We start from the raw sequence: 27,408 nt of genomic DNA, 5'->3' as shown, positions 1-27,408 counted from the left end.
AAAGAGCATCGGTTTCCAAATTCTCAAAACTTCAAACAGCAACAGCTCACGAAGCCTCAATTGCTCGGACTCCCCGCCCACGGTGTCGCTCCTTAGGTTGCACCTTGCCGACAGCGCGCGGAAGCATCACAGATGGGTGCTGTACCAAAGGACGGCCAATCACACGCCGCCTTCGCCCAGATTCCTCCGCCAGAGGCAGCGCCGCAGCCGCAGGTGGCCCGGCGAGCTTGTCCGCCCGGGGAGCGTGTCCACCCGGCGCCGCCAATCGCGACCCCCGCCGCCCTTCCCGTGATGCCCCGCGGCTGACCTGCGACCTCGCGGCTCACCACTCCCAGAGGCCCGCTTCCTTCCCCGCCCCCGCCGAGCTCGCAGCGCTTCAGCGGCCGCGGGGCGTGCCACCAGGCGCAGCTCTTCCTGTAGCGACTCGAGGCCCTCAGCGGGCGCCCTCCTTTCGCCTTTCCTCCCCGCGGCTGGGCCCGGCGGGCGGGAAGCTGTGGCCGCGTCCCTGAGACAACTGGTCGGTGAGTGGGCCGGGCGCTAACATGGCGGGGCGGAGAAGCGGGCGGGCGCCGGCGGCGTCGCGGGGCGGGGCGGCGGGAGGAGCGGGAAGGGGGTGGGGCGACGGGACCTCGCTTCCTCCCTCAGCGCCATTTTGTGGCAGCGAGACCTGCAAATAAAGGGGAGAGCCGGGGCTGTGGCGGGAGGAGGAGCGCGGGGGCTGGCGGCAGCGGGGTCGGGCGGCCTGGGCAGCGAGCGGGTAGCACGGGGTCAGCCTATGTGACTGGGCGGCGCCGGCGCGGCCTCCGTCAGGAGAGGTAGGTGCGGGCCGCTCGCCGGAGCGGCGGCGAGGATCTCGGGGTCCCCAGGGCTGAGGCGCGGCCGCCCGGCCCGGGAAGGGGCGGACGGAGCACAGGGGGCGACTCGGGCTTCCCGGGCCCGCCGGCCTCCCGTTAGCCGCGCCGCTTTTCCGCCTGCAGGGACACTTCCGCCACCCCGAGGCCATTTTACCTCCGTCCTCAGGGTCCCGGGGGCTAGGTGGGCGCTCCCGCGGGGCGGGCGACAATCGGAGGCCGCCTTCTCGGTGCGCGTCCAGTCCCCGCCCCGGTGTCGCCGGCTCCCACCTCGGCCGGAGCGCGAGGACTGGCGGCACGAACCAGTTCAGCAGGGGAAGGAAAGCAGCGTTCGTTGATCAAATCGCATGTCGCGCAGTAGCTTAATATTGCAGCTGCGTTGTCTTGTAGACTTCCATTTTTAAATGATGGCATGCGTTCTGAATTAAAAAGAGAAAAATGATTTATTGAATTAGAGGTTTTCGTGAAATTTTAGAGTCCCACCTCGGATCCCTGTAAGGCTGTTACTAATTTTTTAAACCATATTTCACTAGTCAGTAGGGAGCACATAGTGGAAAAGTCCAAGTTTGTTTTGGTGAAGTCAGTTGGATATTTGATCCTAGAAGACTGTGTTAAAATCCTTAATAACCGTGTTTATAAAGCAAGAAACGATTCTTTTGCCCGAGATTTGAAAAGATAAAGAAATATTTTCATGATCATGTTACAGTCCTGAGTTGTCCATGTAGTTTTTCTTCTCAGAATTTAGTTAATTCCGTTGCTGAGGAAGATACGTGGAAGTCACGCGTCTGTCACCACAAGCCCTACCGGGTTTTTGTTTTGTTTTGTTTTTGAAGTATAGTCGATTTACAATGTTGTTAGTTTCAGGTGTACAACAAAGTGATTATCGACCGGGTTTTTTATTTAAAAACTTTGACCATTAAGATTTCTATGACAGATAAACATGTTGTAGACATCTAAAACCCCGTATAAAGCTACCGTGAAAATCTTTTCAAGATGCCTAAATGTTATATATGTACACATGCCATTTAATAGCATCTGATTAGGCAAGTTGGGGAAAGAAATTGCGGTCCATTAGAAATTGGGAAAGAAATTGGGACTTGTGATAAAGAGGAGGTTCAATTTCAAGGGTTTTGGTGGCTGTATTCCTAGAGTGCGTTCAGATTTTACGTTATCTTAAGCAGATAGCTATAGCTAAGAGATCAGTATTTTCACTTCTCAGTGGCGGAACTTAGGCAAACTACCTAAATTTCTAACTCCCAAAGGACAAAAGTACTGATAAAAGTGTATCCCAGGCACTGCTATTTTTTACTTAGCTCATCTAATTTATAGAACTTCATAATATATAGCTTTCCTGATTGAATTTTGAGTATTTGTCAGAAATGGGTTGGTATAATACAGAAAATCCGTAGCAGCCTTGTGGCATGGAGATGAGAGTTGTAATAATTGTATTTGTACAGTACGTTACGGCTTTCAGAGTCCGTACACTCTTGTATGTATGTATAGGTGTAATATGGAATTCCCTTGAAAATATTCTTTGTTTAGAGGTCTTGATCATTTTCATTCAATTGTACATTATCTTGCTCTTGAAAAAAAATATTTTTCTTGCTCTTAAAAATTTTCTGTTGCTTTGCTTTTGCAAAGCAAGATGTAGATAGTATTTGGTTTTATTCTTGTTTTTATTACCTTCCATTTTTCTGCATCTAAGTATTTTCTATTACTAAGCTTACTAGAGCAAAACTTTTCAATATTCCTATAACAGTATATCCCATTAGATATTAAGGCGGTGTATCAGGCTACATTCAGTGCTATAAATAAACATTCTCAACTCTTGAAAATGTAGTTGGTGGAATTTACTTTAATCTTTCCTAAATACACATTAAAATTCTCTTTTATGTTAATGTTAGTATTTTATTTGGAATATCTTTTGTTTGTATAGTATCTTTATGGCACTTAAAACACTGACATTTGTAGCACTTTGTGGGGCAGGCAAAACTGGTATCCTCTTTTTGCTGATTTGGAGACTGCAATCTAGAGAAAGTGACTTGCTCAAGATCACATGACTGATACATAGTCAAGAAAAGTTGGTCTTCCAATTCCTAACAAGTACACTTCAACTACAGTGCCTAGGCTAATACAGTGTCAGATTATTAGTTTCTTACATTTAGTTGTGATTAGTTTCAGCAAGGTACGTGATTTCTTACTGAAGTTGTGTTGGCTGGTACTTGCTTCTCTGTTAAGGGAGAACTGAGTTGCATATCTTGGGATCATAATGCTAAGAGCCAGAGAAGTACTGGGATCTGGGATGCTAGGCACCTAGCCTACGAAAACCGAACTCTCCATCATAAGGTGTTTCTCAGTGTAAAGGCATCAGGAGTAGATGGTGGTTCTGACAGTCTGAAGAGCTATATTACCTCTGAATTATCCACATGGATAACAAAACTTTACATAAAACATAAAACCATGTTTTAGCCAATCCTCTTAAACTTGCTAAAAGGTAGCCAAATTGGTCAATTTTTGCTTCTTTTCTGTTTTGCTTTTCTGCATTCTCTAGCTAATGCTAGAGAATTCTAGCATTCTAGAATTCTAGCATTCTCTAGCTAATGCTAATTCTCTAGCATTCTCTATTCCCCCCATTTTTTAATAAGTAGCTGTTTTAATCTGAGCTAATCACCTAATGATTCATAACCCTTTTCATCATCTGGAAAATGGAAACTAACTTCGACTTTAGAAGTTGTGGTTATTAAATAAGTGATTCATAGCACTGGGTATATATTCATTTTTTCCCTTCAAGACTCAGGGTTCAAATCCAAATGATATTTCAGTCATTCTGTTTTTCTGATATGAGAATAGCTTGTTCTAAGAACCTGGAATATCCATTGTCTTTATGAACATAGAATTAACTTTAGATGGTATTGTGCTTGTCAGTTGTGCTAAAAAAAAATTGTCTTGGGGAGTAATAAATTTCACAGCACATGTGCAGTGGGAGAGTCAGAATTGAGAACCAGGTTCTATTTTGATTAAATAGTTGAATGTTGATGCTTTCAAATTTTAAGCCTGTTTCTAATTTGCCTTTTGCCACACTGTCCATTTAACTGTTGTGGCATATCATGGAATCTCAAGCAAAGATTGACTTTTCATCTGCTAAAGATAAGGGAGGAATTTCTTACTAAATGCTTATGCTTTGATTTCCCAAGTCACATATTCCATAACATGTGGAGTGACTTGTGATTGAGAGTCAACATGTGAAACGCAAACATATACAAAACCTGTATTTATTCCTGACTTAACGTTACAAATTTAAACATCTATTTTTATAAAGAAAATGTAGGTATTCTTTAAGCCGTGTGTAATTAGAATCTACCCAGCGTCAAGCTTTTTAAAAGGAGAGAGAACATAAGCCAGTGTTAAAAATGTAAATAACTTGCTGTTTAGAATTCTGAAAATTGGAGGTCACCAAGAATTCTGCAGTGGGGCTTAAAGACAAAAACAGGAGACTCCCCTGCTGGTACAGTGGGTAGGACTCCGGGCTCCCTATGCAGGGGGCCAGGGTTCGGTCTCTGGTCGGGGGAATTAGATCCCACATGCCACAACTAAGAAGCCCGCATGCTGCATATGGCATTATTTCATTCTTTTTTATGGCTGAGTAATATTCCATTGTGTATATGTACCACATGCACAGTTTTGAGATGGGAAGCCTTTAGAAGGATTTAACCAGAAGACTGACATATAGGTACACATTTATATACTATTTAAGTATGTTAAAAGTTCAAATGGCTCAAATTTTCTTGTACCAATTTATTACGTTATTAGTACGTTATTGATATTTACCTACTATTTAGCATTGGACAAATGGGAAGTTCAAAGGAAATGTTAAACTTGAGTTGTGGATTCCAAGAGGTTGCAGTCTAGTGGAGGGAATGCCCATTAAAACCATTTTAAAATATAAGTAGTCAGGCCTCTGGAGGTGAACATGGTGAGCGTTTGTTTCCAAATGCTTGGGTTCACTCTAGAGTCACGTTAGGATAATCAGTCACTAAGCAGCTGTCTATAACTTGCAACAGAGATTATAAACTGGGTGATAAGGGGGCTAAAGTAGGCAGGGGCCAATTCAGAGAAAAAATACCGATTTTTAAATCGTAGAAATATGGTCATGTCTTCATAGGTATTGGTTGGTCATAGAGACTTGATCAACTCCATCAGCTCGGAAACTAATGATATATGCTCAGGTTTTTGTTTTACATCCAATGATAAGATTATCAAAGAGGGAAGAATTAAGGCAGTTAATTTATGATATGATCAGTATATAATTTTTTTCCTTAAAATGTACTGATTTCTTCAACTCAGTGTACCTAATCTGAAAATCAGGGTTTAGTGACAGTATGATTAGAATATTTGAATTGGGATTGTATGTAATATAAAAAATGGTATTGAAAATCATCTCCTTTTGAGGAATCTCAGATATTCATTAAGAAGTCAAGTAGCTTTTTTTTTTTTTTTTTTTTTTTAAACATTTATTTATTTATTTATTTATGGCTGTGTTGGGTCTTCGTTTCTATGCGAGGGCTTTCGCTAGTTGCAGCGAGCAGGGCCCACTCTTCATCGCGGTGCGCGGGCCTCTCACTGTCGCGGCCTCTCGTTGTGGAGCGCAGGCTCAGTAGTTGTGGCTCACGGGCCCAGTTGCCCCGCGGCATGTGGGATCTTCCCGGACCAGGGCTCGAACCCGTGTCCCCTGCATTGGCAGGCGGATTCTTAACCACTGCGCCACCAGGGAAGCCCAGTCAAGTAGCTTTTAAAACTCAGTTTTACACTGTAAATTCTTTGATTAAGTTATTTTTATTGCGTATAATTGACATGTTATTTTCAGGTGTACAACATAGGGATTTGATGTTTGTATACATTGCAAAAGGATCACCACATAAATCTAGTAACCATCTGTCACCATACGTGGTTACAAAACTTTTTTTCTTGTGATGAAGATTTTGACTCTTTCAGCAGCTTTCAAATCTACGTAATACAGTATTATTACCTATAGTCACTGTGTTGTACATTATATCTCTGTGAGTTATTTACTGGCTACTTATTTAATTGTTTGGAGTTTGTAGTAAGTATGGGCAGGTAAAATAAACTAAAAAGAGTTTAAGATGTAAGGGAACATTTATGACTTTGCTGCTAGAAAGGATACCTAGGAATAACTTTAAATTAGCTTCTCTTTGTTAAATTTGAGTATTAGGAAATAGCACAAATCTTTTCAGTAAGCATAATAAAGTTAATGAGGGTATTTCTGTCATTAATCTTATTCAACAGGGTTAAGTGAATTTTATGTAAATTTATAAAAGAAGCTAATTTTGAGATACAAATTATTCTGTGACATGAAGTTAAATAATGTAGGGGTATTTTTATTGAGGTGTAAATACCTTCATACCTACATTGTGTAGTGATGAATTATCATGAGGATGATAGATTTGACCTTACTATAGCAATGTTAATTCTGTAAAAGGAAAGGCTTAGCAACTGGTCTTACCCTTCCTCTGTCCTTTCAACAAGATGCCTGAGATACTGCCTGAGGCCAGTATCGGACTTCAGCACAAACCTATTACTTCTGCTGCCAGATTTGTCTTTCACAGGGCAGTTGTAAGAATGCATTGAAAAATTGTATTTCTTTGGGACTTCCGTGGTGGTCCAGTGGTTGATTATGTTTCTTTCAGTCCTTTGTGGCAACATTACAAAGAATGATCAACTTTTTTATAAGAGAGTTTAAAAAAAAAACCTAATAACAATAGTAGTGTAAGATGTTAACAAAGGAGAAACTGGGTGCAGAGTATATGGGAACCCTGTAATATCTTTGCAGCCTTTCTGTAAGTCTAAAACTAGTCTAAGAGGTATATAATTTTTTTCACATCTTTATCGGAGTATAAATGCTTTACAATGTTATTAGTTTCTGCTGTGCAACAGAGTGAATCAGCTATATGTATACATTTTATCCCCATATCCCCTCCCTTTTGAGCATCCCTTCCACCCTCCCTCTTGAGCATCCTTCCCACCCTCCCTCTTGAGCATCCTTCCCACCCTCCCTCTTGAGCATCCCTCTAGGTGGTCACAAAGCACTGAGCTGATCTCCCTGTGCTATGCAGCAGCTTCCCACTAGCCATCCATTTTACATTTGCTAGTGCGTATATATCAGTGATACTTTATTACTTCATCCCAGCTTCCCCCCCCCACCCCACCCAATGCCTTCAAGTCCGTTCTCTACGTCTGCATCTTTATTCCTACCCTGCCACTCTAGGTTCATCAGCACTGCTTTTTTAAATTCCATATATATGCGTTAGCATACGGTATTTGTTTTTCTTTCTGACTTACTTCACTCTGTATGACAGATTCCAGGTCCATCCACTTCACTGCAAATAACTCAATTTCATTCCTAAAAGGTTTATTTTAATTTAAAAAAATAACCGAATGATTTGGTCATAACTGAATTCAGTAATAAATTCGTTTGAAAAAGCCAGTCTTTTTTTCTTCCTACCTTAACTGGAAGAAAATCAGTTGACTTTCCTCTCTTTATTCCTTTTTTCTAGGATTCAAGATGACCAACGAGGAACCTCTTCCTAAAAAGGTTTGTTTTTTCAGCAGTTTCTAAGCACTTCTTTTGACTAATAGAGTTGAAGGCACTATCCATATTGTTTGCTTGTTGTTTACTCCTTGCCTTATATTGATAGCATCATGGGTGTATAATGTGTGAGACATTGTATCTAATATGTAATATATTTTTAGAATATTTTCAGCCTTTGGAAAACTTTTGTAATAATGACATCCCCATGGTCAACTTGTAGCCTTTATCATATGAATATTCCCAGCTATATAACTACAAATAATGTCAAAATAAGAGATTATTTTACAAGATCCTATAAGTTACTTATTTTCTTTTTTTTCCTAACTTAAATCCCTTTGGTTGTAATGCAGAACCACTTCCATATTTTTCAAAAAAGTTTACAGCTAGTTGGTTCTTAGATTCTACCATTTCCTTTGAAGTTTTATTTTCTAGTCTCATTTTCCCCATTTTATCTTCAGTTTAGTCACTATGACACACACACAAAAGAGGTTACAAAAGAATAACAGTTTCTAAGAGGTATTTGTAATTCAGTTGGGAAAGTAGGGGTATGTGCTTATTAACCAGTGAATATTTAAGTGGACAATTTAAATAGTAAATGTTACGGAAATTTCTGTCCTAGGTTTTGGGGTCAAGTGCTTTAACAGTCTTGAGAATTACTGGGTGCTTTCTGTTAGGCTTTTAATATATTCTGGTATAATGATTTTCCCTTTTCTGTTTTCTGATAGTAACATGTTACTGGTAAATGCTACAATTTGAAACATTTTTATAAAAAATGTTTTAATATCTTATAAGGGAAATTAATAAGACTTAATTTTATATTAAAGTAGGAGAGGTGCCTCAGCTTTACAATCTTCTTTTGGTATAGAGAAAACATTTCATATTTCTCAATTTGCAAAGCAATTTCATCTCATTAGAATATTATGCCCACTTTAAAGAACTTTTTATTTTGAAATAATTACTGATTCATAGGAAGTTGTAAAGAAATGTACAGGGAGGGGGCTTCCCTGGTGGCGCAGTGGTTAAGAATCCACCTGCCAATGCAGAGGACACAGGTTCGAGCCCTGGTCTGGGAAGATACCACATGCCGTGGAGCAGCTAAGCCCGTGCGCCACAACTACTGAGCCTGCACTCTAGAGTTCACAAGCCACAACTACCTAGCCCATGTGCCACAACTGCTGAAGCCTGTGCACCTAGAGCCCATGCTCTGCAACAAGAGAAACCACTGCAGTGAGAAGCCCGTGCACCACAAGGAAGAGTAGCCCCCACTCGCCGCAACTAGAGAAAGACCACACTGCAACGAAAGCCAATGCAGCAAAAAAAAAAAAAAAAGGGCTTCCCTGGTGGCCCAGTGGTTACGAATCCGCCTGTCAATGCAGAGGACGTGGGTTCAAGCCTTGGTCCAGGAAAATCCCACGTGCTGCAGAGCAACTACTGAACCCTCGTGCCACTACTGAAGCCTGCATGCTTAGAGCCTGTGCTCTGCAACAAGAGAAGCCACCGCAATGAGAAGCCAGCGCACAGAAACGAAGAGTAGCCCCTACTCACTGCAACTAGAGAAAGCCCACGTGCAGCAACAAAGAGCCAACGCAGCCAAAAATAAATCAAAAAAAACCAAAAAACTTTAGGGCTTCCCTGGTGGCGCAGTGATTGAGAGTCCGCCTGCCGATGCAGGGGACACGGGTTCATGCCCCGGTCTGGGAGGATCCCGCATGCCGTGGAGCGGCTGGGCCCGTGAACCATGGCCGCTGGGCTTGTGCATCCGGAGCCTGTGCTCCGCAACAGGAGAGGTCACAGCAGTGAGAGGCCTGCATACTGCAAAAAAAAAAAAAAAAAAACTTTATAAAAAAAGAAATGTACAGGGAGGTTCTGTGCACTCTTTACCCAGCCTCCTTCAGCGTTAACATCTTGCATAACTGTCAGACATCTTGCATAAGAATATCAAAACCAGGAACTTGACATTGGTACAATCCACAGAGCATATTCAGACTTCCCTGGTTATGCGTGCATTCTGTGTGTGGCTCTATGCAGTGTTATCACTTGTAACTTAATGTAAACAGCACCACAACCAAAATAGTTACCTGAACCATTACCACAAGTCTCTCTTATGCCATTTTTTATAGCCACATCCATCCTCTCCCGCTCCATTCTTAACTTAACCCCTGGCAACAACTCATCAGTTCTTCATTTCTAAAATTATGCTATTTCACAAATGTCGTATATGTGAAATTATGCTGTATTACATATCCTTTGAGTTTTTCCACACTGCATAATATCCTTCAGCTTTATCCAAGTTGTTGCATATGTCAGTTGTCTGTTTCTTGTATTGCTGTATTTCATGGTATCATAGTTTACTATTCACCTGTTGAAAGACATCTGGGTAGTTTCCAATTTTTGGCTATTACAAATAAAGCTGCTGTGAGCATTTGTGTACAAGTTTCTGTGTGAAAATAAATTTTCATTTCTTTGGAATATGTGCTTAAGAGTGCAACTGTTGAGTTGCATGGAACATCCATTTTCAGTTTTAAAAGGATTCGCCACACTATTTTCCAGAGCAGCTGTACCATTTTACTTTCTCACTAGCAATGTATGAAGGCTCAGTTTCTCTGCATCTTCACTCAGTATTTGGTGTTACCACTATTTTTTTATTTAGCCATTCTAATAGGGTGTAATGATAGCTTATTGGGTTTTAATTTGCATTTTCCTAATAATGATACCTGTTTTAAAGATAACAAATAGTCCAACTTTTAAAAACTTCGTTCCAAAAAATTAAGACTTTTTTTTTTTTTTTTAGATGTTGGTAGGAGTTTATTAATTTATTTTTGCTGTGTTGGGTATTCGTTTCTGTGCGAGGGCATTCTCTAGTTGTGGCAAGTGGGGGCCACTCTTCATCACGGTGCGTGGGCCTCTCACTATCGCGGCCTCTCGTTGTGTAGCACAGGCTCCAGGCGTACAGGCTCCAGGCGTGCAGGCTTCAGTAGTTGGCACGCGGGCTCAGTAGTTGTGGCGCACGGGCCTAGTTGCTCCGCAGCATGTGGGATCCTCCCAGACCAGGGCTCGAACCCGTGTCCCCTGCATTAGCAGGCAGATTCTCAACCGCTGCGCCACCAGGGAAACCCAAGACTTTTTTTTAAAAAACGTCGTAGTATGTACTGAGCCATTTAAGTTTCAGACATTTCAGTACAGGCTTCCTTTTGGGAGGAGCTTTGTGTGTCTTTGGTAAAAAGGGGATTCCTAATAACAGAAACCAGCAGTTGAGGGATTAAAAGTATGATCCTGTCTTCATAAAAATAAGAATATAAGTGCCAGTGGTATTTAATATTTAAAACTTTTAGAAAGAGCACTTAGTTTGTATCATAATTCTCTTTATAGGTTCGACTGAGTGAAACAGACTTCAAAGTTATGGCACGAGATGAATTAATTCTCAGGTAAAATGTTCTTTTACCAAATAAAAATCTTTCTATAGAACATTATTATGTTGTGATTCTGTACTATAGTGTTTATGTGAGGTATTGTTTTGTTTTTAATGTTAATACATCCTTAAATCATTTAATATATTTTTTGAACCTCTTTCCTACGGCCTATTTCTTCATTATATAAACATTGGGGAAAGCATAACACTTTAAAGAACTAAAGCACTAGCTTGGGTAACTTCTAGACTGATAGGTAACCTGACTTTTTTTCTTGTAGAGGGCAAATATTCAGAACTTTAACTTGGAAAGCATTTGTACTTCATGTGTATAACTTGCTATGGGGAAAGACCCTGTTCTCAGGAAGCTTTCAGTTTACCAAATGAATAGACTTGTTTTGATGTAGTTAATTTTTTTACTTTTCTGCGTAACATATGGAAAAGTTGTACTCCTTAAGGATAGTCTTCTCGTTGTGGAAGAAATATATTATTTACTGGTGAAGCAGAGTTACTCTTTCTCATAACTGTGACCTTGGTCAACTCATTTAACTTTATATATCTTTCATTTTATTATCTGCAAGTTAAAGCAGTTGGATTAAATTACTTTTAAAGATGACTTCCAGCTCTGAATTTCTGTGGTTATCTTAAAATGTCTTACTAAAGCAGATTGTCAAGTACAGCATTATATTATTCGTTTTTCAAATGTAAGAAATCAGAAAATAGGATCACGCATGTTTTGTATTTTATAACTTAAATATATTCTTTTTGCATTTTATCACTATGGTAATTTTTTTACGAGGTAACTTTTAGATTAAAATGAATTTTTCAGGGCAACTTGCAAGTTCATTGAACTTTTTCCTCTAGAAATTTCAAGGAATTTTTACTTGAGGAACTGAGTAAATTTAACAGAGTGGAAGTTGGGGAGAGAAAAGGTGGTTTTATAAGATAGGGAAACACAGATGACATGCTCCATTGTTTCCTAGAGCCCGATAATTTCCCACCCTTGTTTACTTAACTAGCTACACTCTATTGCAGACATGCTCTTTATTTTCCTTTACCGTAATCTCATGCATAGAAGTTTTTCTATTGCATACCTTCATTTTCCTGCACATAAAATTTAAATACTTAGTATTTTAAAATACTTCTGCCCTTTCCTGCTGATGTAGACGCTTGTGATATACTGTTGATGTTCTCTTTGTACCTCTGATATGGTACACTCCTTGCCTTTATCCTTTCTTAGATAATTCCTCTTGTTAGTATGTGCCGTCTCTTGATTTAACTGTTGGGGGAGAAATCGGTATTATAATCTTAATTTAAAAACCAGGAACAATTTTTTATGTTAAATTACCTTTAAGGTTTTTAAAATCATGTGCAGTTTATATTCTTGAGGTAGTTTAATTTATTTAGGGACTTCTCATTTATGACTTTTAAGTAGGTTTTTTCCTCATTAATTCTCTTTGTGATTTTAAATTAACTGCTACTTAGTCTCTTTTTTCTACTTGATGAGGATGTTTGTGGTTTGAGCTTTTATATATATATTTTTTGTTTGTTTTTAATTAAGGCTGCATTGGGTCTTGTTGCTGCACGTGGGCTTTCTCTAGTTGCGGCGAGCAGGGGCTGCTCTTCATTGTGGTGCACGGGCTTCTCATTGCAGTGGCTTCTCTTGTTGTGGAGCATGGGCTTTAGGCACTCGGGCTTCAGTAGTTGTGGCTCACGGGCTCTAGAGCGCAGGCTCAGTAGTTGTGGCTCACGAGCTCTAGAGCGCAGGCTCAGTAGTTGTGGCACACAGGCTTAGTTGCTCTGCTGCATGTGGGATCTTCCTGGACCAGGGCTCGAACCCGTGTCCCCTGTATCGGCAGGCAGATTCTTAACCACTGCGCCACCAGGGAGGTCCCTGAGCTTTTATATTTCTCGTTTCCTCTAAAATAAATAGTTCTTATATAACCTCCACAAAACATCTTTATTCATCCCAAAATGTTGAATGAACTTCTCTTTGTGTCCTAGGTTGTAGAGGCCGTAAAAATGAGCATGCCCTTGGCCTAGTCTTTGTATAGAATGGATTAGCTTGATATTATGGAATATTTTTGTTCATTGTGTTGTAATGTTAATAAATCTCATAGCAAACTTGTCAGAGGTTTTTTTTTTGTTTTTTTTTTTCCACTGTTGTGGCCTCTCCCATTGCGGAGCACAGGCTCCGGAGGTGCAGGCTCAGTGGCCATGGCTCACGGGCCCAGCCGCTCTGCGGCATGTGGGATCTTCCCGGACCAGGGCACGAACCCATGTCCCCTGCATCAGCAGGCGGACTCTCAACCACTGCGCCACCAGGGAAGCCCTTTGTCAGAGGTTTTAAGATTATAAAAATATTTTCTAAAATCAAAGTAAATTTTAGTTAGCTGTAACTGAAGAGCACCTTGAAAACAGCTCTTCAGTAAGCAAGGTGGCAGGCGGCTTACTTTCCAGGAGCAGTTGCTTAAATGTAAGACTGGGGAAAGTTTGTTATCTGCAGTAATTGCCAAGAGCAGCTAATATGGCCTATATTTTGAGGGTAGAGGAATATAATGAAGAAAGGTCCTGATGGCATATGGCATGTATGGAAGTTGTTTCTGCTAATTAGATATGCTTTTGAAAAATAGTATGTTCTCTCCCCCCCACACTTTTTTTTTTTTTTACTTTGAGAGAATCACGTGGTATTTTCACATAAGAGCCGAGATAACCTTCAGTCCCTTATAATCAGGCACTTAAAAATTTTTTTTTAATGTTTTTTAAATTTTATTTAACTTTATTGATTTTTGGCTGCGTTGGGTCTTCGTTGCTGCACACGGGCTTTCTTCTAGTTGTGGCGAGCAGCGGCTGCTCCTTTTTGCGGTGGGCAGCCTTCTCATTGCAGTGGCTTCTCTTGTTGCAGAGCACAGGCTCTAGGCACGCAGGCTTCAATAATCGCGGCATGCGGGCTCTGGAGCGTGGGCTCAGTAGTTGTGGCACACGGGCTTAGTTGCTCCGCAGCATGTGGGATCTTCCCAGAGCAGGGCTCGAACCGATGTCCCCTGCATTCGGATTCTTAACCACTGCACCACCAGGGAAGTCCCTAGGCATGTTTTTTAAATGCCTTTTGTTTGAGGTGGAGAGCATATCTGAAAAGTAGGGTTAAGTTTTTCAGTCAGCTTCCATAATCCAGGCAACATGCTGAACATCAGTGATACAAAGTCCTGTATGGTGTGTGATCTGACCCACGGGAACACTGCTTGGTGTATTTTCAGCAGGGAACACTTTTCTCTGTATTTCCATTTACCTAACTCCTGTAAGTTGAGAAGGAATAATTTTGAAGTGACTCATTTATTATGGGTTAAACTAGATTTCTAGTTATCTCAAAATGGAAGAGACATTAAAATTCATGCAGTGGAATTCTCAGTATTATTTAAAGCTTATGGATGTGGTTTTCTAGTATATTTAATAAAAGCAATTTAAACATAACTAATATGGATTTATTTTTGTACTAGGTGGAAACAATATGAAGCATATGTACAAGCTTTGGAGGGCAAGTACACAGACCTTAACTGTAAGTTTGAGTTTTAGCTTTCTAAAGACTATGTGACTATTGCATTTTAGATTGTTGTTATAAGCACAGGATAACTGGTTTTACTAAGTAATTTTTATTCAAGCATTTTATTGAGGAGCTCTGTCCAGGCACTATGCTGGGTGCTAAGAAATAGGTGAATGAGACATGCTCTGTCTTCTTGAAGAGTTCGCAGTCATTGGAGAAGACCAACATGCAATAATCTTATAATAGCACTTCTCTTTTAACTGAACTACAAGGTTCTGAGAGAGCATAGATAGGGAAATTCACAACTACTTGAAACTTTCCTTGATGTGTCCCTTCCACAGAGAAATTTCAAGTGAAGCATGAGTTATTACTCTAGAAGAGAGAAGCAACCAGTATTAAATTTATGATAGCTTAAATTGTAACAGTAGGATATAGCTGTGTGTATTTATGGATTTTTCAACATCTGCTAAAAATAATACAACGAAGTTTATCATTTCAGACCAATTTAGTCTTTGTCACTTTTCACTGAGTTAGAGTAACATAATATTTGTGAGTATAAAAACCAGTACACTTTTCCAAGTTCAGAAAGCTTAATATCCTAAAATCTCAATTATTTTATGATTATAGTATAATCCATAGAAGTTGTGAACATTATGAAAACTTAAAGTAATAATTATCTCTGCAGTTATGGGCATGTTTATACTGAATAGGTTAAAAACAGTACTAATCAGGACTTTGTGAATACTTCATAGTATAAACAAATGCAAATAATGAAGTTTCCTGGTGTTTGTTGGCAACAGATTAGACTATAACAACGTAATCCCGTCTAGCATTAAGTGGCTGTGGACCCGTATAACAGCACTAACTCCTAAAAGAGCGCTCATGATCAGGAACAGATTTCATTGTTACAGAAGCATTGGTAGAATAGAAAGTAAAGATTTAAACTTGTTACCATGGTTTTTATCATCTGTTCAAAGGCAATCAGAACTTTCTTTTGGTTAGTTCAGTTTGATCTTGAAAATTATATTTCATGATGTTGGGGGTTTTTTTCCTTTAATCATCAGCTAATGATGTAACTGGCTTAAGGGAATCTGAAGAAAAACTAAAGCAACAACAGCAAGAGTCTGCACGCAGGGAAAACATTCTTGTAATGCGACTAGCAACCAAGGAGCAAGAGATGCAGGAGTGTACTGTAAGTATTTCAAATGTTTTAAAGTCTTTTTGAGGAATTGGGTTTTGGGTCATGATGACATGTATTAATTCACATTAAGCTAATTTTGTTACTTAATAGGAATTATAGATGCACATTTTGTTAAGGTAGAAATGCTTTGAGCTTAAATGTGCTAAATGTAAAATTTTGATAGATAACCTTTCATTATTGGATTTAAAGTAATTTTTCTGTGGCCAAGAAGTCAAAAATCTTATTCTCTGAAATCTCCATGATTTATAAGAATTAGTATATTGGTTCAGATATCTTTAAGTAACTGATATCTGAGGGTATAAGCAGCATTTACTCTTTACTAAGCAAGCCGTCTGATTAGTTTCTCCTCTGCTGTCTTTACCCCTTTCTGTATAAAGTTATTTTTCTTAGTATCGTCAACTTCTACCATGTCTTTTAATTGTTAATCTTTCATTCGTACTATTTGCCATGTCTACATAGATCTGAAATCTAATGATATATTTGATCCTTTAGCTCTGGGGTTGAATTTAGAGTCAGCTTTATGCTGTCTTTGACAGTCTTAGCCCTTTCTTTTGGTGTTTGTATGTGTCAGTTATATAAAATAGGGGCAGCTCTATTCCTGTTGTTCCTAATCGTTTTTTCTTTCTTTCTTTCTTTGGTTTTTTTTGTTTTGGGACTGCACTGCGCGGTTTGCGAGATCTTAGTTCCCTGACCAGGGATCAAACCCAGGCCCCTGCAGTGAAAGTGCTGAGTTCTAACCTCTGGACCGCCAGGGAATTCCGTGTTGTTTCTCATCTTAAAAGCTGAAATTTTCCTGAATTTTTTTGTGTAATCTCCATTTGATAGTTATTAAAATCTAGTGCATAAGGCAATATTCTGGTCACTGGAGACTAATAATCTGTGGAGCACAGTTCTGTTTCTTCTCTCACCAATAAAATGTTCTTTAGGGCTTAATCACAATCCCTATTCTTCTTGTGCAGACGCTGTCTGTTGTCCACATTTCCACAAGTCTTTAGTCCCTTTTCCTTCTTTTTTTTTTTTTTGCTGTGCTGTGTGGCATGTGGGATCTTAGTTCCCCGACCAGGGATTGATCCCACGCCCCCTGTGCCCTGCGTTGGGAGTGCAGAGTCTTAATCACTGGACTTCCAGGGAAGTCCCCTTCACTTCTTCAAAATGACTTCTTTACCTGTTAAAGAGTAGCCTCTGTTATTTTCTCTATCTTCTCACCATTCCTTTTGTTTTTACCAATTTAGTTTCCATCTGCACTGCCACTGATATTTTTTCTGTAAAGTCACTAATGAACGTATTAAGAAATTTCTCTTTCTCAGCACTCATATGTCTCTACTTTCCCTAACTTCAACTATTGACCATTCCCACCTTTGGTTTTTTTTTTTTTTTAACCTAGATACCTGGTTCCAAGAAGTCTTACCAACATTTTGAATATAAGGTTTTTGTTTTTGTTTCTTTTCTGTAACACCCACCCATCCCATTCAATTTTTTTTTTGCTTAGGATTTTCACATCTAATGGTATGAGTACTACTTCTCGAGGGCCTAGTCTCAAAACCATTTAATTCTTTCTTTTGTGATATTTAGGACTCTAGGTTCTACCATTTACTCATTAATAGTTTTAGGTTTCCCTGTTAACATGGCACTGTGCCAGATGCTTATACATGCAAAGGATGAATCTTACCTTCAGAGTGCTAGCACCTGGTAGATAGAGTGTGAATAGATGGTGCTGATGATGTCTCATAAAACCAGTGCATCTTGATTTCTTTTTATCTCTTGAATCCTATTCTTGACATTCTAGTCCAGATACTTCTTAACACTTGCCTAGATAGTATGTGCTGTTGATTCATCTCAGTGATTGTGCAGCCATTCCATATACACAGGCAGTTTTGATCATGTTATGCCCAGTCAGGGCCTTTGGTGATGCCTCATCACCCTTTTGTCATCTCAGCCTATATTTAAGAGTTTTTTCAAGTAGAACCTAACTTTTTCCAGCCACATTTTTTACAGCTCTTCTCTGCACAGGCCAGCCGAAGAACTCACTGCTCTTTCAGTTAGAACACAGTGAAGTTTTGCAGAGAGGGCAGCAGGAGCAAACACAAGGAAATGGCAAGCTTATGTGTAGCAGATGAGGGCCGTTCACTGTGTAATCTAAATACTAGTAACTATGTTCGTGTAAGAGAGGCAGTGTTTTCTTTAGCGATAGCGGTACATGCTATATGTTACATGGCATGCTTTATTCCTGTTAGATTACCTCAGCAGCTTGCATTATATTGAATAAATAGGTGTACTTTTTGGTTTAAAATGAGTTACTTTTAAAATTCCTTAAGCTAAAAGAGGAAAAAATAGTTCTCTTTGCTCAGTGAAATACTAACTAAATGTATCCTACTATACTTGTATCTTTTATGGTAGAAATTAGCTGCTTAGGGAATGTTAGTTTCGGTCGTTTTTTTGCGCTACGCGGGTCTCTCACTGTTGTGGCCTCTCCCATTGCGGAGCACAGGCTCTGGACGCGCAGGCTCGGCGGCCATGGCTCACGGGCCCAGCCGCTCCACGGCATGTGGGATCTTCTCGGACCGGGGCACGAACCCGTGTCCCCTGCATCGGCAGGCGGACTCTCAACCACTGCGCAACCAGGGAAGCCTTAGTTTCAGTCCTGTTTAAGGTTTAGTGTGGAGCAGGATCTTGAACCAGATCTACTTTGGGTGTGAAGAAAGTGATGCATTTAATGATGATACACTGTATCTCATATTTTAGAAATGTATTTTTAGTGTGCTAGTAAATAGTACAACCAAAGTTGAAGTTGAAGGTTTCATATGTAAGCAGAGGGTTTTGGTATGGTGGGAAAAGCCCTAGATTGGGAGTCAGGAGGCTTGAGAACAAGAATTCTAGTTTCAGTACTGGCACTGAACTAACTATCCTTGGACAGTTGGCTTATCTACTCTCTCAAAAATAAGCAGTTTGGACCAGGTCAGTCACCTTCCAGCCTTACAATGCTGTGATTCAAATCTACTTGGAGGGGAAAAAAATGCTTAATTTTGGGTTAAGGTGCTGTTTATAAAGCTGTAATGCCAACTCATGTAAATATGTAAGTACTATACATTTTTAAATTTAGAAATGCAAATATGTTTTAAATTATAACCTTGTAACCTGGTGTATTTTTAGGGAACTTGTATATAGACTAATTTCCCATAAGCACAGATTTACTTACATAAGTAATATTTTAAACTTTGCTTTTTTTCCCCAGTGGGCATCAGCATTTTTAGTAAATATAACAGTGATGGATTGATTGATTTTGTACTGTTTTGGTTGCCAGCGTGTTAGTCTCCTTATATTTGAAGTTTCTAAATACGGAGTGCAATCAAATGGCCTTTATTCCTACATGGATAACCTTAAATAGTTTCGTGGGGGGTTTTTTCTTCTTTTTTGGCTGCACAGCGTGCAGGATCTTAGTTCCCTGACCAGGGATCGAAGCCAGGCCCCAGCAGTGAGAGTACTGACTCTTAACCACTAGACCCTCCTAACCAAGGAATTCCCAAGTAGTTGTTTTTAATTTGTACTTTAGAGGATTTTATGATCAAGGGGGGAAAGGACTTAACAAAACAAGTTGGTAAATCCAGTGAATGAAAGGGATTTTATCTCTTCTTAAGTATGTTTCCTTGGATTTGGTAGTAATTGGCGTTTTTTTGCTTTGCACAGACTCAAATCCAGTACCTCAAGCAAGTCCAGCAGCCTAGCGTTGCCCAACTGAGATCAACAATGGTAGACCCAGCGATCAACTTGTTTTTCCTAAAAATGAAAGGTGAACTGGAACAGACTAAAGACAAACTGGAACAAGCCCAAAATGAACTGAGTGCCTGGAAGTTTACGCCTGATAGGTAAACAAATCATACTCCCCAGTCAAGACTTCCCTGACAGTCCCACTACGAGAAAGCTGTGGTGGGACAGCCAAGTACTCGTTTCCACACCAAGACTCAGACTTTTTGAGCCAAAAAGCCACATTCTTATACTATCCAGCTTGTAATGGTTAATGTAAAACTTACCAGATGAACCTTGTGTTTCAGCTTTTTTCTCTTCCCCCTCCCCTTGCTTCAGAGGCCTGATGGCGTCGGACTATTCCGAAGAAGTGGCCACCTCCGAAAAATTCCCCTTCTAGAACATGTAGACACTTGAGAAATGTTTCTGTTTGAAGAAAATAGAGGGAGAAACAGAAGTCTTAAGTCTGTGGCACACTGTGTCTTCAGACAGTTTGGAGGAATGAAAACCTAGAGATTTAAAATCATGAATTGAACATGTAAAATTCCAGTAAATGTAAAGATGGAATATGCATCGCTCTTAACCTTGAGCATAGTGACTTAGAGACACTGTATATCAGTTTTGCCAATAAGACTGTGGACTTCGTGATTGTTGTTGAACTTCTGGGTCAAACTCAAATGAGGTGAATTTTGCCTTTAAAGGGTTTATTTGCTAAGAACCAACTTAATAGTCATGAGAGAATCAAATAATAGATGTCAGTACAAGTAGTTCATATATTTAACCATTTAGTTTGGGGCTCCATATTACTTGATTGAGCCTTAAATCAATGTGGTTTCACTCAATGGTTTGTTCTCTGAATGGTTGCTAATACTGTAGATAATCTTATTGAGGACTGTACAAATAATGAAGGTGTGGATCAAACTTCAGGTCTAAACTGTTTGAAGCATTATAAACATTCATTTCACAACTAGATTGTATAAGGATATTAGCTGTGATGAGACTCACTGCGTTATTTTTTTCAGTAGTGAAATTTATGAAATCCCCATTCCATTCAACAGGCACATGTTGAAAGAGCATTGTCGTTGGTGTTAATGGGGGAATGTGTTCCTTCATTGTATTTGGGCCTTTTGTATTGCACTCTTGATATTAAATTAAATGTGCCTTGAAATAGTTGGGTTTTTTTTTTGTTTTGTTTTTGGTTTTGTTTTGTTTTTTAAGTTCAAGGATTACTATGATGATTTTGTTGTACTTTTAACATTTTGGTTTTGGGGGGGCTGTGAGAGCAGACTGATTTCGAAAAAATTGTTGCTGTGCTCTTCAAAGTGAAGGAAAAGGCTCTGTGTCTCATTTTTTAAAGACCTACTTTTTTCCAGCTGGTATCATAAAAGACAAGGAGACTTGACACTTGTTGCTTTTTGACACCTTGTCCCAGGATATTGCAGTAGACATTAATGTGGGACAGCTTCACAGGGTGCCTGCCAGAAGATTGGGGACAGAATGTATTGGAACTGTGGGCTGGCCTAAGTGAGACATTTTGTGAATTGGAAAAAAAAAAAAAAAAGGTATAGTGATCATTTCTAGCAAATTCATTTGATCATTTAGATAAATGAGGCATTATTTTCTTCATGCTTCCATCCAATCCTGGAGGTGAATTTTTTCGTCAGATCATTCTATAAGTCACCAATTCGAATTTTCACTTGGTGATAATGGAGTCTAAGATGAGTGGAAGATAAATGTTCCAGATTGCCCCAACGTTTAAGTGCAGTTTTAACAAGGGTGACTTAAGTTCTCTCTTAATCATTCAAATCAATTGTAAGTATCTTGTATGTGTGTGCTTTAGGGAACTGGTTGTGGGGCAGAGGGTGGGCTGGAGAAGTGGTTTGTGTGACTTCACGGCAAGAAATCGCTTCTAAAATTCTCACTGCTTGTGGGGGTTGGAGGGTAAGTAACCAAATCTGTTTGAAATTGGCTTCTTGTGCCCGATCTAAGGCTTTTGTGTATATGTTATGCCATTTAAGATCACAGTAGAGAAGGCCTGTGTATTCTCAGTAGGTCAGGAAATAATTCATAAAAGGTATCATTAACATGTACTCAAATTTAGCCAAGTATCTTTCTTTGCCACTTAGGTAACAGTCACCTTGAAGTGGGTTTTTTCTTCTTACTGTTAAAAACTTTTTTTTAATTAATAAAGTAACACATGCTAATGTATAAAATTGAAACAGTGTAAAGAAAAGTGGAGGTGAAAAGTGAGTTTTACTCCTGGGTGTGACCTTGCCCTTCCCTGTTCTATTCCGCAGGAGTAGTAAGCACTTTTAAATTTCTTGGGTATCATTAAGATAATTTGTGTGCATATACAGTAATTTTATATATATATATATATATATTGATTTTAAACAAATGTGACATACATGTATACATACATACAGATGATTTGTGCCAGGGCTTTCCCCACCCCACTTTATCCTTGGGCATTTCCCCATTTTTTTTACTATATTTAAATTACTTACCATTTTTAATGGTTATATAATATTTTCATTGTATTAGTAAATCATAATTTACTTTAATTACCTATAAATGGGTTTTTATTTTGTAAAAAGTAGGCTATAAGCCAGAGTTCATCAGGTGGTATAAATACATCATTAATTTGAAACAAATAGTCCTCAATCAATACTCTGTCTGGAATAATTCAAATAGAATGGGTTATGTGGGTTTTGTTTTGTTTTCCACTTTTTTATTCTGTTTTAAGAAAGATCTCATGAATTATGTTGTCCACTTCAGTTAAAATATTTCATACATGTGACAATGCGTATATTTTAGAGTAGTTAGAGGGATATATTGCAGTGTTTTGACAGTTTTCAGTTTGCATTTAAACATTTAAGTACTTGTGTGTACACCTCTTCAGAATACCCTGTCTCCCTTCCCCTTGATAACAAAGCAGTGTACAGTGTCCGTTCTTTTTTATAAATCATTCTCTTAAATTATTTCCTATTGTATTTTCTTTGTGGGTTATTTGATTTTTAGGAATGAGTTAGATTTTTTTTTTTTTGGTAAAATGATTCCAAAGACAAGTTACTTGTAATTGGATTCTTACCATCTTTTGTGATATGATGAACACAACACAGATTTTACATGACATAGTAAAATTACAGAATGTTTAAAGAACAGTTTTTTGAAGATTTGTTTTAAAGTGATCACTAATTTTAGAAGTGGTAGGATTATTTTAGAACAGGCATTTATAAAAAGGCATGACTTCATAAATGAAATACTTTTTGCATTAGAATTTGTGATACTTTATATGAGGTTAAGTCAGGTCACAATGTACTGATTTTATAATTGTCTATGTTTTAAAAAATTCATATAAAAGATTTCTCAGGTTGGTAAACACTAATGCTATATACTTTGCAAGAAAGCAGTGTTGTGGGAGCATAGGCAGTAAAGTGGAAGGAATGCCCCTGTCTTAGATGGTGGTGCGTGTTTCTTATTCCTCATTTGATTTGTAAACTCTTGTTCCCTAGAGGCTAAAGTCTGAGGGTGCTTATAGGAAATGGGGGATATCTGGAGCTATAATAACAATGAACAGAAATATCAGCTAATAAAGTTGCCATGTAGAGAAAAAACCCTTACCACATGCTAACTCATGGTTTTCATCTGAGGCTCCTTTGCGCAGTGGTACCCCAGGTTTTACCAGAGATTTGTGTAAGGAAAATGTATTAAAAACTTTTGCTTGAATCATATTGGGTTAGAACATGTGCTATTGATAAAAGAACCTTGCAACACTGAGCCAAAGAATGAGAAACATTTACAAAGTGCTCCCATCTTAAAACATTTAAAAAGTGTGTGTACGGCAATTGCAAAAATGCAACCAGAAGCCCCAGTAACAGTGTCTCAATAAAACTTCACTGCTTTTCTTTAGCCTCATTAATAAGAATAGAAAGAATCACTTTTAAAGAGTGCTAATTTAAGTATATAATTGTGATGTTACCTTTGAAACTTGGATAGGGACAGTTTGATATTCTTGTGATGGAGTAAAGTTCAGAATGACCTTACTGGTTAAAAAATTTTTTTGCTGACACTTTCTATTGTTTTCTTCTTTTAACTCCTTTAAATAGGGCTTTCATTTGCCTGATACACTACTTCAAATTCATCTCATCCTTAATAGTAATATAGGGGATGAACATTGATTGCATTTTTGCAATTACTGTGTATATGCACATAGGTCTATAGTACATTGCACTAGCACTTGGTAACTAATTTGTTGAAAGTATGGCACTCCTGATTTGGCACACACTTACATATTTGCATTATTTATGATAAGTAACTCCAACCTTATTTTTGTGTCCTAAGAGTAATCTTTTCAACATGGATAAAATCTTCACCACATACCAATATTAAAATTTCAAAAACTTCCATCCCAGTTTAAGACAGCTCAAAAGTATATATATATCATATGAAATTAAATGAGGGATTGGTGAATAGGAATAGTCTGAAGGCTTTTTAAAAACAGTAACTGAACAGGCCTCACTTAATGCAGTAAATAAACGTGAGAACTGCCTATTAAGAGGCATCCTTAAAAATGCTGATCTAGCAGGAATAAATATACTCTCATTCATTTATATATTTATAGGTGCTGATTTTTATATATTAGGTATTTTAAAGAAGTTTACATTTGTGGTTGATGTTACGTTTACCCTTTCAAGAACTTTTCTGTTCCATAAAGCTAAGTACCTTAGTGTTTTACTAATACTGTATATCTAAAATGTGTGTTAATTAACTGGCCTGTTTCTATTTCAAATTATAATTTGGGATAAAAATAGATTTCAGAATCAGTTATTAATAGAAACAAAAAGTAGCCATTTAGGTACTTCTTTAGGTTTCTAAAATTTTTGCTGCTGTATTGGCAAAATACTGAAATGTACAAGATGGATGTGTTCCAAAAAGAAGATGGTAATTGTAGGGAGGCATCTGCTGTGACATAGTGTTATGTTCTGTACGTGTTAAATCTATCGTTGTAATAATTGCAAGCAAAGAAGGTTGTAGAGAGTTTTGTCTTCATTTTGTGATGAATGGCTCTTTCCTTTACAGCCAAACAGGCAAAAAGTTAATGGCGAAGTGTCGAATGCTTATCCAGGAGAATCAAGAGCTTGGAAGGCAGCTGTCCCAGGGACGTATTGCACAACTTGAAGCAGAATTGGCTTTACAGAAGAAATATAGTGAGGAGCTTAAAAGCAGTCAGGATGGTAAGGGGTTTTTTGAAAAGTTTGGTTAAGTTTGCACTGGCTTTAAAATACTGCCAGGCATGAGTATTATAGATTAGAGTGTATATGCTCATCTCTGCCAATGGTTCTATAAAATTATAAGTGAAATATTTCCAGTTGAGTCAGCAAACAAAGCCATTTAATCTTAGCGGTCCCCTCAGCCTCCCCCCCCAGCCCCTGAATTGTTTATTGTGCAAATTTCATAAGAAGTTTTTGTTTTTTAGGGGTGGGATTTGGCAAAAGATAGAAAGGCTGTTGTATTACTAAAGCATTATGTAGCTATATAAATTTATATTCAGTGCTTAAAAGAGGGAATATCTTCATTTAACCAATTTCTGTAAGTGTAAATCTTGGAAGTATTTGGCTATTTCCAGGGATCTGAAAATATATATAATTGATTGTGGAAATTCCCTGGTGGTCCAGTGGTTAGGACTCGGTGCTTTCACTGCCGGGTCCAGGTTCCATCCCTGGTCAGGGAACTTAAGTCCCTGCAAGCCGCACGGCATGGCAAAAAATAATAAATAAATAAAAGTATATAGTTCATTTTACCTTTTAAGATCCTATTTAGTGAATAAGATTTAATAGTTCTTTGCTAAGACAAACGCAACTTGTCAGCCACCATCTCTTTTTTTGTTGGGCAAGTATAGTTTCATCCGTGCCGTTTCTCCTTTGTGAGGAAGATTAGTAGTAAGAAAAATACCCAAGCTTTGGAGATTAAATTAATTGCAAATTTGTAGTTAATTGCAAAGAAGGTCGCTAGTCAAGCAATATCTTTAAAACTGCCTTTTCAAAGTGATGGTTCTTAGCTCTCACTATTTATAAATATAGTAAATAGGAGGTTTTGTATAGTAGTAAATGAACTCCCCCCCCCACCCCCAAGGCCTTTTTAGAACTTAATAGACATCTGTATTTTTATCAGTTTTCAAGAGTTATTTTCTCTGAATTTTGTTCTTGGATGGGGGATAATCCTTGATGACTGCATAGGCTTCTTTGGAGTATTAGAGTAGAGGACCGCACTTCCCCAGGGGCTAACCTGCTGTGGAGCTGAGACATTGGCTCGGAGGATGAGGAGTAAGGGGCTGGACATGAGGCCCCAGCTCAGCAGACGTGGAGCAGCTTCTGTGGGCTGTGACCAGTTTTATGTGGCTAGGTAGTTTGAATAAATTTAAATTTGGTTGTTTTAATATATTTATTTTAAGCTTTTGCCTTCCTCCCCAAAACAAACTCATTGTTGAATGGCTATTTTAACATTCCAAGCAAAATTTTAAAGTACTCTTGTGATTTTATAATTGTTATTTGTTTATTTAAACATTTACTGATTGCCTGGCTTTGTGCAGGCACTAAGAAATATTTTTAAATATGTTAAAAGATATTAAAGTAGGTTTGACTCTCCTTTGCACAGAACTGAATGACTTCATCATTCAACTTGACGAAGAAGTAGAGGGTATGCAGAGTACCATTCTAGTTCTTCAGCAACAACTGAAGGAGACGCGCCAGCAGTTGGCTCAGTACCAACAGCAGCAGTCTCAAGCCCCAGGCCCGAGTACCAGCAGGACTACATCTTCTGAGCCTGTAGGACAGGCAGAGGGCACAGGTAAAGACTGCAGTCGTCTGGCCAACGGACCAAGTAATGGCAGTTCCTCCCGGCAGAGGACGTCTGGGTCTGGATTTCATAGGGAGGGGGACACAGCCGAAGATGACTTCCCTTCTTCACCAGGGAATGGTAATAAGGCCTCCAACAGCTCGGAGGAGAGAACTGGCAGAGGAGGTAGTAGTTACGTAAACCAACTCAGTGCGGGGTATGAAAGTGTAGACTCTCCCACGGGCAGTGAAAACTCTGTCACACACCACTCAAATGACACAGACTCCAATCATGACCCTCAAGAGGAGAAAACAGTGAGTGGGAAAGGTAACCGAACTGCGGGTTCCCGCCACGTTCAGAATGGCTTGGACTCAAGTGTAAATGTACAGGGTTCAGTTTTGTAAAAAATTTTTCCAGCAAATTTTTATACAGTGTCATTTAATTTGGGAGAGGATACTGTCCAGAAAATTAACGCATACTTTTGTCACAATTTGCCTTTTTTGTGGGTGTTTTTTTTTTTCCTTTCCCTTTTTCTTTTTTTCTTTTTTTTTTCTTTTTTTTTTCTTTTTGCTTCAATACCTCTGCCACTTTGGAAACGGTAACAGTTAATTACTTTGAATGTTGCTAAAAGGACATTTTGTGTAGGGTCAGGTTATTTTTATATGAGTTAATGTGAAGTTGTAAATGGAAACCTTTCCTTAAAGTGTAACACAATGATGTCTGTTTAAATCTGTGTCTATCCTAGAACCTGTGCTGTGTAAGGGCATTCTTATTCATGCTGTTATTGTACTTACGCACCGTTCAGACTTGTTAGCGTAGCTGTGGGTTTATGACTGCCAGGTCTGCCCAGTACAGTAGTTTTATCACTGAAAGTTGGACTTGTTGAAGGAGTCCTATAGTAGTTTCAGTGTTAGATACAGTTTTTTCCACCATACATCTGTGCATTTTCTCTTTAGGTGACTGAATGTTTAAGAAACTGTGTGCATAGTTACTCAGTTTTTATGAATTGTTGTATCCTGTTAATGCATATTGCTCTGTGACTCCAGTATATCTCACCTGTACTGACCAAACTTAAATAAAGATTTTTATTGTAACTCCTTACATTAGTTGTTTTTTGTTTCTTTATGTGTGTTTAGCATTTGTCATTTCTTTTCATTGGCTTGCTGAATGTCTACTCATTATTCAACATACCACAAAGGTGAAACTTAAGTCCATGCATAAATT

The 27,408-nt window shown here is 38.8% G+C and overlaps 1 protein-coding gene across 3 annotated transcripts; it reads left to right on the top strand.

The window, feature by feature from the left end:
• The first annotated feature begins 338 nt into the window (after positions 1-338).
• WTAP (WT1 associated protein) lies at positions 339-27,285 on the top strand. 3 transcript variants are annotated; one of them, XM_032650919.1, is made up of 8 exons: positions 339-521; positions 7,424-7,461; positions 10,828-10,883; positions 14,362-14,420; positions 15,470-15,597; positions 19,291-19,469; positions 24,430-24,584; positions 26,005-27,285. In XM_032650919.1, the coding sequence occupies exons 2-8, from the start codon at positions 7,432-7,434 to the stop codon at positions 26,586-26,588; spliced, it is 1,191 nt and encodes a 396-aa protein (XP_032506810.1). In that variant the 5' UTR covers positions 339-521; positions 7,424-7,431; the 3' UTR covers positions 26,589-27,285. The 3 variants fall into 3 exon arrangements, with proteins under 3 accessions (XP_032506810.1, XP_032506811.1, XP_032506809.1); XM_032650918.1 differs by lacking the exon at positions 339-521 and adding an exon at positions 641-815; XM_032650920.1 differs by lacking the exons at positions 339-521; positions 24,430-24,584; positions 26,005-27,285 and adding exons at positions 639-815; positions 19,687-22,953.
• Positions 27,286-27,408: the final 123 nt, after the last annotated feature.

The sequence above is a fragment of the Phocoena sinus genome, chromosome 12 (genome assembly GCF_008692025.1).
Source record: "Phocoena sinus isolate mPhoSin1 chromosome 12, mPhoSin1.pri, whole genome shotgun sequence".
NCBI classification, from domain to species: Eukaryota; Metazoa; Chordata; class Mammalia; order Artiodactyla; family Phocoenidae; genus Phocoena; species Phocoena sinus.
Note: the sequence above shows the minus strand (reverse complement) of the source record. Positions and strands in the feature narration are given on the sequence as shown.

Coding starts and splice junctions, on each gene's coding strand:
- WTAP (XM_032650919.1), top strand. CDS start 7,432: ATGACCAACGAGGAACCTCTTCCTAAAAAG. Junction 7,462..10,827: donor AGGAACCTCTTCCTAAAAAG/GTTTGTTTTTTC, acceptor TTCTCTTTATAG/GTTCGACTGAGTGAAACAGA. Junction 19,470..24,429: donor TGGAAGTTTACGCCTGATAG/GTAAACAAATCA, acceptor TTTCCTTTACAG/CCAAACAGGCAAAAAGTTAA.